The sequence below is a fragment of the Prenolepis imparis genome, unplaced genomic scaffold, assembly GCF_030444845.1.
Source record: "Prenolepis imparis isolate NDT839.2.m4 unplaced genomic scaffold, iyPreImpa1.0 SCAF_122, whole genome shotgun sequence".
In the NCBI taxonomy this organism is placed as follows: Eukaryota; Metazoa; Arthropoda; class Insecta; order Hymenoptera; family Formicidae; genus Prenolepis; species Prenolepis imparis.
This window is the reverse complement of record NW_028141280.1, coordinates 27,798-39,195: the sequence shown is the minus strand read 5'-3', so window position 1 is coordinate 39,195 and position 11,398 is coordinate 27,798. Positions and strand designations below refer to the sequence as shown.

Genomic DNA, 11,398 nt, shown 5'->3' with positions numbered 1-11,398 from the left:
ATAGTTCTAATAATAGTTACAGTAATAATACCTGATTAGATGACTCTGTCTCTTCTATTTTTCTTTTTAAATTTTTTGTACCATTGATTAAAGTTAATAATGGCATATGTCCCGCAATTTTTTTTACATCATTCACATTATTAACTATTAAATACAACGGTATAACTAAAAATTATAAAAATATTAATAAATAAATATAAATAGTATAAATAAATATAAATATATAAAAGTTACAATTAGAAACGTTAAGTGACCAACACTGGCTGCTTTTTTATTGTGTGAATTACAATGTTTCAACCACCGATTGTGATCCTTTTCAAGTACATGTAGAGTATAAATTAATTAAAGATGAATCACTGAAAATTGATAATTTTAAGCTATATTATTTTACATTAGAATTTTAAATTAATTGTTAATGTTCTAAGGTCACTTAATGTTTCGAATTTTATTATCTTACTGGCGAAATTATAATTAAATATTGTATATAATATAAAAGTTACATTTAATATTAATATATAAATATAAATATATATATAATATTACAAAATTATAATTATTTATTGAAAATATTTTCATTTATTGTAATATACTACACAGCACGAGGTATCTATTAATTTATATGCTTGAGTTATTAATTTGTAAATTATATGTTATATGAAAGGTTATTACATATAAAAAAATTGAATGATTTTGAGCAGATGCTAATTATGTATTATATTTATTTATTATAAGTAAAAATTTTATATATTTTATATATTTTATTATAAAATATATTTCATAGATTTGAAGATTAAAAATTTCATTTTTTTAAAATAAAGCTCTTAAAGTGGATCTTACTGTTTTATATAAATTGATTTTGTAATATTTAAACAATAAAATAAGTAAAAATTGAATAGTTCAGTTTATTACCTGTAGTTTGCATAATACCAATGATTTCTACGTGATCACCTTTCTTGATATCATGTAGAAGATAATCATCGTTACTAAAGTTTATTACGTGAACTTCCAGTTTGTATGTGCCATCAGTTATTGCACCACATCCAATAATTTTATTCATGTTACTGTTATATATTTCAGCAAAGTTTGTCTTTACGTATCCTCTCAGTACTAAAAATATTTAACGAATATGTATTAACAAAAATAATAATAATTATATGTAAAATAGATTGTGTTATTTTAAATAAATACAATAAAGTTCCAAAAGATATAAATAATTTTTTATATTATATTATCAATAATCATGTTATTACTTTTTAATAAATTTCTAATTTTATATAAATACGAGTATACTATGTTTTAAATCTTTTAATAATTTAAATTCAAATTTACGTGGGTCCCTTAATATCTGAACCACTTTTAATGAATAAATTTGTTTCTGATATCATCTAAACATCAATTATTTTCATTTATTAAATTTTTTATAACTTATATTCGCAAATAAATTTCAATTATTCAAAATTTAAAAACACTAAAAAATTGAAGTTTATGGAAGAATAGTTTAAAAAATAATTTTGAGCAATTGCAATGAATATTTGAATGCCTGATATATAGACAGTTGATATAAGAGAAAATATTTATTTGTTATACTATATTTCAAATTTTAATAACATATATTAATTTAAAAAGGTATGTAGATTAAAAAATTATATAAAAGATTGTATTATATTTATATTATAATATTATATTAATAAAAAAAGAAAAGAAATTATATAAAGAATACTCACTAATGTGATTTTTTGTAGCATTTAAAACATCAGATAATTCAATTTTCTCAGGTGTGGTATCTTTTATGGTATCCATTGGTTCAAATTTTCCAAGATTTGAAATTGTAGTATTGGATTTTATTAATAACTCATACGGCATGTTACCATTGTTGAATTGAGCTATTTTTGGCGGACGTGCCTGAGTACCATCCAAATGAATAATCTATTTTTAATGAAATGTATTTTAATATTAAAAATATAATTATATATATATATATATATTTTACATAAATTCTTAAACAATTACAAGTTATAAATTAAATATTTTATATTTTAATATAATATATGTTATAAAGTTTACCTTTTATCATAAATTACATATTGTGTGTGTGTATACTCATACAGCACAAAATATTATGAATGTTTTCAAAAAATATTTCTAAATATTTCTATGAAAGTATTGCATAAAAATATTTTAAAATGATTTCTTTAGTAATATTTTAAAATGATTTAAAAATTTCTTGTGATAACATTTTTTAAAATATTTTAAAAAACTTTTAAAAATATTTTTTAAAATGTTCTTTTTTATTGCTCAAATAATATTTTCTTAAATATTTGATACATATTTTTGAAATATTAGTTTAAATCTATATATTTATTATTTTATAATCTTGTTTCAAAATATTTAAAAAATATTTTACAGTGCAAACTTTTAAAAATTATTAAAAATTAATTTAAAAAATATTTGCGGGAATTATTTTAAATCTTAATATTTTTAGATATTTTTAAAAGAAAAATTTTTAAAAGATTTTAGAAATATTTTGTGCTGTATGGGTATATATATATTTTTTATTTCCTTTATTTTAATTTTTTCTTCTACTAATTTATAATAATTTCTTAGTAACGATTTTCATTTTAGACACTTATTAATTATAATATTATACAGATATGTGTGTGTGTGTGTGTGTGTGTATATTTATATGTATATATATGCATATATTCATCTATTATTAATTGTTTGTTTATATTATATAAAGGGTATATTGATAAAACATGAAAAACAAAAAATATTACACGAAAACTTTAATAAATAAAAAAATAAGAAATAATAAAAATACTTACAGTGTTTACTTGTACATGAGGCTCCACATAATCAATATCATTGTTCCAAGCGACAATTTGTATTCTCTTTCCTTTTCCGTTGTTCAAATAAAATTTGAAGAATTTATACTGTTGTTGTGAGCCCACACAACGTGGAGATTCAATATTATCGACATAGCCAACGATTTCGCTAATATAATTAAATTAATATAATTAATACTATAATTAATAATAAATTAGAAGTGCGCGCGTGCGCACGCACACGCACACACACATCTTAAATTAATATTTATTATTAAAATTTTAAAAGCAAAAATAATGCGAGAAATACAAAAAATGATAAAAATTGATTAAAATAATTATTTATTCTTTTCTTCAATACTAAAAGATTTTTTACTTACACTGTTGAATCATACATTTGTACGTTTTCAAGTACATCACTTGGTGTTAAAAGTTCAATTGGATTTAAATTGTCAATTTCAATAAGTTTATCCATATGATTTTCAGTTATATCACTGTCTGAATCGTTCAAATTATATTGTGACATTTTTAAATTAATTTGGTATTTTAAATGTGTAAAATTAATAATTATCCTAAAAAATATAGAAAAATGATATATATATATTTATAATATACATTATAAAGAGAAAAATAATATATATTTAAAATTTATTAATTATTTTACATGAAAATTTTGTTTGAAATAATAATTTAGAGAAAATATTAAAATAATAATTTTTTTAATAAATAAAAAAAATTAATTTACAATTTTAAAATAGTTTTTTAAAAATATTTTTAAAACATTTTTTAAAATGTTTTTAAAATAAGAATTATTTTAATCTTTTTTAAATAAATATTAAATTTTTTACAAATTTTAATAAATTATTTATAAGATTGATATACATATTATAATGTAAACAATATTTTATATTCATTAAAATTAAAAAAATATAATAAGGCTCGTGTATAATAACAAATTAAATGAATAATTAATAAGGCCAACTTAGAAACGAGCAAAATCCTTTATAATATGTTACATTTTATTAACAATAATCTTCTTCAAATCATCCTTTGTAAAAATGTGGAACACAACAAAAGGATAAAAACACGTAAACGTTTCGATTGCACTGCAATCTTCTTCAATACAAACATAAAATATAAAATCAGAAATTATACCGAAACATAAAATTGTATAAGATAAGAAAATGAAGTTCGATTTTTAACTCCATATTACAAACGGCATTTGAGAACTATGAGTGAAACGCAATAGGTTAACAATTATTAACAAAAAGTTTTAAGATAATTGACGAGTCACATAATAAAATTAAAATTAAGATTATCATATCGCGATTATAAATCATTGTGTTTAAAAACAGAATAAATATAGAAAATTACTTATAAAATTATTATAAAGATACAATTAAAAAACGAAATAAAGTCGTAATAAATAGTCGTTGACACGATATAAAAGGACATTATTAACAAGATTCGTTGTTGATTAGCGATGAAATTTGATAGCGACCAAACAGAATAAGAAATAGTTGAAAGTGCGAGGACTCGTCTGTAGTCGATGTCAAGTGTATGATTTAATGTCAAAGTTAAAATCAATTTTAACTTTGTTATTTAATGTCAAAGTTAAAATCAATTTTAACTTTGTTAAATCATACACTTGACATCGATTACAGACGAGTCCTCGCACTTTCAACTATTTCTTATTCTGTTTGATCGCTATCAAATTTCATCGCTAATCAACGACGAATCTTGTTAATAATGTCCTTTTATATCGTGTCAACGACTATTTATTACGACTTTATTTCGTTTTTTAATTGTATCTTTATAATAATTTTATAAGTAATTTTCTATATTTATTCTGTTTTTAAACACAATGATTTATAATCGCGATATGATAATCTTAATTTTAATTTTATTATGTGACTCGTCAATTATCTTAAAGCTTTTTTGTTAATAATTGTTAACCTATTGCGTTTCGCTCATAGTTCTCAAATACCGTTTGTAATATGGAGTTAAAAATCGAACTTCATTTTCTTATCTTATACAATTTTATGTTTCGGTATAATTTCTGATTTTATATTTTATATTTGTATTGAAGAAGATTGCAATGCAATCGAAACGTTTACGTGTTTTTATCCTTTTGTTGCGTTCCACATTTTTACAAAGGATGATTTGAAGAAGATTATTGTTAATAAAATATAACATATTATAAAGGATTTTGCTCGTTTCTAAGTTGGCCTTATTAATTATTTATTTAATTTATATTCATTATTAAAACACATAGAAAAAAATAATACCTGATAAAATTGAAGATATTTATTGATGCTAATAAAATTAAAATCGCCTGGCATATATTGGCTTGGACTGGCATATACAAGGCTTAGACTGGCATTTATAAGGTTTGGACTGGTATATATAATATTTATTCACCTAAAAATAAATCAGATTAAGAATATAAGTCGGCTCTCGAAATAAACATCAATACATACATACATACATACATATATATATATATATATATATATATATATATATATGTATGTATGTATTGATGTTCATTATATATATATATATATATATATATATATATATATGTATTGATGAAAATAAATCGTTTTCAAAAGATTAAGATCAATAAATATATAAACATATAAACATAAATTTGTGTACTACATATTTATATATTTTAAAATTATAAAATTAAAAAAATATATATATATAAATTTTTTTATATAAATTTTGTATATATATCAAATAAAATATAATAAAATGTAATATTACAAAGATCTTCCATTAAATAAAAAGAAATATTATAAATATTTTCCGTTATATAAAAGCTAATATTTTTTAACGAATATTTTTTATAAATTACTAACTTATTAATTAACTTATTATCAAACATCAAATAAATTCTGTAAATTGAAATTTACACGTAATCTTTTAATGATATTATAAATAAAATGTAAAAATAAATTAACAGGATCTTAATAAAAAGTGAAAATCGTAATATTTTTTTATTTTTACGCATAACTATATATTAATACGAATAATGAATCAATATTTATATTATAATACAATTGATAAATCAATAAAATTTATATATGTTTCAATCCTTAGATCGGAATTCTTCTCAATATACAAACACATACACACACACACACAAGTATATATATATATATATATATGTATTGTATATTGAGAAGAATTCCGATCTAAGGATTGAAACATATATAAATTTTATTGATTTATCAATTGTATTATAATATAAATATTGATTCATTATTCGTATTAATATATAGTTATGCGTAAAAATATTACGATTTTCACTTTTTATTAAGATCCTGTTAATTTATTTTTACATTTTATTTATAATATCATTAAAAGATTATGTGCAAATTTCAATTTACAAAATTTATTTGATGTTTGATAATAAGTTAATTAATAAGTTAGTAATTTATAAAAAATATTCATTAAAAAATATTAGCTTTTATATAACGGAAAATATTTATAATATTTCTTTTTATTTAATGGAAGATCTTTGTAATATTACATTTTATTATATTTTATTTGATATATATACAAAATTTATATAAAAAAATTTATATATACATATTTTTTGAATTTTATAATTTTTAAGAGAGAAAAAATTTATTATAAAATAGAAAAATTCTAAGAAGAAAATATTCTATTAAGAATTATATAGAGAGGACCAGCAGATAACTTTATCGAGGTAAGTTTACGATAAATCTGCATAATAGCAACAACGTTAATAATTATATGTGTGTGGTGTATCTATTAATTTAGCATAACTATTTATTACATCATGAAATTATACAAATAGAATCACAATATTACTTACATTTTAAGATATAAATATGGAGCTATCACGCGTGTTTGGAATGATATATATATATATATATATATATATATATATATATATATACACAATCAATGTCACACTGACATAAAAACATCGAATATCATTCCAAATACGCGTGATAGCTCGATATTTATATCTTAAAATGTAAGTAATATTGCGATTCTGTTTGTTTAATTTCATAATGTAATAAATAGTTATGCTAAATTAATAGATACACCACACACATATAATTATTAACGTTGTTGCTATTATGCAGATTTATCGTAAACTTACCTCGATAAAGTTATCTGCAGGTCCTCTCTATATAATTTTTAATAGAATATTTTCTTCTTAGAATATTTTCTATTTTATAATAAATTTTTCCTCTCTTAATCGCAATCTCAAAATATCGCTCGTACGTGTACTCACAATCACAGCCAAACTGGGAAAGGCAAGCTCTCATCAGTAATACGAAAATCAAACCGCTACCTCCTACCACATCGTATGGTAGGGGTAACACATATACCATAGGTGTAGTTAGATTTACGTTTTAGGGTGAATTAAAAATATTTCTATATTTTTAATATAGAAACAAGACAACCTCCATACAACACAGATCATTGCAATTATATTGTAGCAACGTTGCAATATTGTAAATTGTAATGAAACATTACAAAGACATTGCAGAGAATAAATCCACAAAATGTGCCAAGATAACAAATATTTCGGAAAAATTTTTAATCAATATTCTATAATTATATTTTTTTAGAGTAATAGATATAGGAAATATATAAAATATGAAAAAATTACACTTAAAATAAAGTATCTAAAATGAAAATCGTTACTAAGAAATTCTTATAAATTAGTAGAAGAAAAAATTAAAATAAAGGAAATAAAAAATATATATATACCCATACAGTACAAAATATTTCTAAAATCTTTTAAAAATTTTTCTTTTAAAAATATCTAAAAATATTAAGATTTAAAATAATTCCCGAAAATATTTTTAAAAGTTTGCACTGTAAAATATTTTTTAAATATTGTGAAACAAGATTATAAAATAATAAATATATAGATTTAAACTAATATTTCAAAAATATGTATCAAATATTTAAGAAAATATTATCTAAGCGATAAAAAAGAACATTTTTAAAAATATTTTAAAAAATTTTTTAAAATATTTTAAAAAATGTTATCACAAGAAATTTTTAAATTATTTTAAAATATTACTAAAGAAATCATTTTAAAATATTTTTATGCAATACTTTCATATAAATATTTAGAAATATTTTTTGAAAACATTCATAATATTTTGTGCTGTATGAGTATATACACACACAATATGTAATTTATGATAAAAGATAAACTTTATAACATATATTATATTAAAATATAAAATATTTAATTTATAACTTGTAATTGTTTAGAATTTATATGATATATATATATATATATATATATATATAATTATATTTTTAATATTAAAATACATTTCATTAAAAATAGATTATTCATTTGGATGGTACTCAGGCACGTCCGCCAAAAATAGCTCAATTCAACAATGGTAACATGCCGTATGAGTTATTAATAAAATCCAATACTACAATTTCAAATCTTGGAAAATTTGAACCAATGGATACCATAAAAGATACCACACCTGAGAAAATTGAATTATCTGGTGTTTTAAATGCTACAAAAAATCACATTAGTGAGTATTCTTTATATAATTTCTTTTCTTTTTTTATTAATATAATATTATAATATAAATATAATACAATCTTTTATATAATTTTTTAATCTACATACCTTTTTAAATTAATATATGTTATTAAAATTTGAAATATAGTATAACAAATAAATATTTTCTCTTATATCAACTGTCTATATATCAGGCATTCAAATATTCATTGCAATTGCTCAAAATTATTTTTTAAACTATTCTTCCATAAACTTCAATTTTTTAGTGTTTTTAAATTTTGAATAATTGAAATTTATTTGCGAATATAGTTATAAAAAATTTAATAAATGAAAATAATTGATGTTTAGATGATATCAGAAACAAATTTATTCATTAAAAGTGGTTCAGATATTAAGGGACCCACGTAAATTTGAATTTAAATTATTAAAAGATTTAAAACATAGTATACTCGTATTTATATAAAATTAGAAATTTATTAAAAAGTAATAACATGATTATTGATAATATAATATAAAAAATTATTTATATCTTTTGGAACTTTATTGTATTTATTTAAAATAACACAATCTATTTTACATATAATTATTATTATTTTTGTTAATACATATTCGTTAAATATTTTTAGTACTGAGAGGATACGTAAAGACAAACTTTGCTGAAATATATAACAGTAACATGAATAAAATTATTGGATGTGGTGCAATAACTGATGGCACATACAAACTGGAAGTTCACGTAATAAACTTTAGTAACGATGATTATCTTCTACATGATATCAAGAAAGGTGATCACGTAGAAATCATTGGTATTATGCAAACTACAGGTAATAAACTGAACTATTCAATTTTTACTTATTTTATTGTTTAAATATTACAAAATCAATTTATATAAAACAGTAAGATCCACTTTAAGAGCTTTATTTTAAAAAAATGAAATTTTTAATCTTCAAATCTATGAAATATATTTTATAATAAAATATATAAAATATATAAAATTTTTACTTATAATAAATAAATATAATACATAATTAGCATCTGCTCAAAATCATTCAATTTTTTTATATGTAATAACCTTTCATATAACATATAATTTACAAATTAATAACTCAAGCATATAAATTAATAGATACCTCGTGCTGTGTAGTATATTACAATAAATGAAAATATTTTCAATAAATAATTATAATTTTGTAATATTATATATATATTTATATTTATATATTAATATTAAATGTAACTTTTATATTATATACAATATTTAATTATAATTTCGCCAGTAAGATAATAAAATTCGAAACATTAAGTGACCTTAGAACATTAACAATTAATTTAAAATTCTAATGTAAAATAATATAGCTTAAAATTATCAATTTTCAGTGATTCATCTTTAATTAATTTATACTCTACATGTACTTGAAAAGGATCACAATCGGTGGTTGAAACATTGTAATTCACACAATAAAAAAGCAGCCAGTGTTGGTCACTTAACGTTTCTAATTGTAACTTTTATATATTTATATTTATTTATACTATTTATATTTATTTATTAATATTTTTATAATTTTTAGTTATACCGTCGTATTTAATAGTTAATAATGTGAATGATGTAAAAAAAATTGCGGGACATATGCCATTATTAACTTTAATCAATGGTACAAAAAATTTAAAAAGAAAAATAGAAGAGACAGAGTCATCTAATCAGGTATTATTACTGTAACTATTATTAGAACTATTAATTTCTAATAAAACTTATTAAAGAGAATGATGAAACTCTCTTTAATAAGTTTTATTAGAAAACAAAATTTTATTCTAAATTTTTAGTCTCACAGTTAATAGCATTCGTAATTTTAAATTATTTTTTGATAAAAGTTGTAACGAAAAGATTATAATTTTGTAAGTAAAGTGGGAATAGATTAAAAATAAATATCAATATAATTTTCACTATTTGAAAGAAAATGTTCAATCAAATATTCTTCTATTCTTAAATATATAATATTCTATTCTTAAATAAACAATATTGTTAACACTCTTATAAAAATGTATAAGTTAGTATTTATAATGATAGTAATAAGTCAGCTATACAGACGTATCAAGGATAACTTTTTTTAAACTTCAATTAATTTAATCATCAATTAATTGCTTTATAATCAAACAAACACTTTGTGTTGACAGAGAATACATATTTTTTAACTATTTTTTCAATTAGTGAATCGCATTATTTTGATACTTATATATTCTCCATTTACCTTTTTTAAAATAATTATAATTTCTATCAAAAGTAAATTAAATTAAATTAATTTCTCTTTAATCAAACTTATTTACTAAAATAATTTGATTAATCTTTTAAAAATATATACATACACATCAAAATTATTATATAAGTTTATAATTTTAAATGAATGATAATAATAATTATAATTATATAGTACACACACATATAGAGACGTATATAAAATTAATTTATATATTTTTTTATAGAATCAGAATAAGAGGAATCCAACTTCCATATAATATATATAGCATAGTTATTGTTATGACTTTAGGAAGATAAGGTAAAGTATACTTTACCTTCACCCAAAAAAAAATTATTCTATTTTCTAATAATTTCTTCTCAATTCTAGAGAACTTTCCTGTGATGTACGGTCTTCAAATATTTTCTTTGAAACTTCCCAGTCAGCAAAATGTTTACAAATTGCGCGCAAATTGGACGCAAATTAGATCAAAATTCCACACCAAATCCATAGCCATCTGTGTCCGCATTAGGCTTGTATTTTGATGACAAACCTTGCCAACATAACTTGACAGCAACTTGGTGACAAAACCCGAAGCAATACTTGACGTCAGATTTCACGCGCACTGATCTTGTTTGGTTTTTGTCGTCAATTTAACATCAAATATGCAGTAAGTTTGCTCGCTTTTTGCTGCCAATCTGTTAGCTTAATCAAGTAATAATAATTCTTGTAGCCAAATTGTAGCCTTTTTGTTGACAATAATTTGTAGCAAGCATTTGACAAAATCTGTTTGA

General features: G+C 20.2%; 2 protein-coding genes across 2 annotated transcripts; one reads left to right on the top strand and one right to left on the bottom strand.

The window, feature by feature from the left end:
- Positions 1–865: 865 nt before the first annotated feature.
- LOC145947692 (uncharacterized) lies at positions 866–3,351 on the bottom strand. The gene is made up of 4 exons (XM_083057466.1): positions 3,206–3,351; positions 2,826–2,994; positions 1,725–1,926; positions 866–1,107 (listed from the first exon to the last, which is right to left on the bottom strand). The coding sequence occupies exons 1-4, from the start codon at positions 3,349–3,351 to the stop codon at positions 866–868; spliced, it is 759 nt and encodes a 252-aa protein (XP_082913592.1).
- Positions 3,352–8,187: 4,836 nt separating this feature from the next.
- Positions 8,188–9,241, top strand: LOC145947691 (uncharacterized). The gene is made up of 2 exons (XM_083057465.1): positions 8,188–8,383; positions 9,000–9,241. The coding sequence occupies exons 1-2, from the start codon at positions 8,245–8,247 to the stop codon at positions 9,239–9,241; spliced, it is 381 nt and encodes a 126-aa protein (XP_082913591.1). The 5' UTR covers positions 8,188–8,244.
- The last annotated feature ends 2,157 nt before the right edge of the window (positions 9,242–11,398 follow it).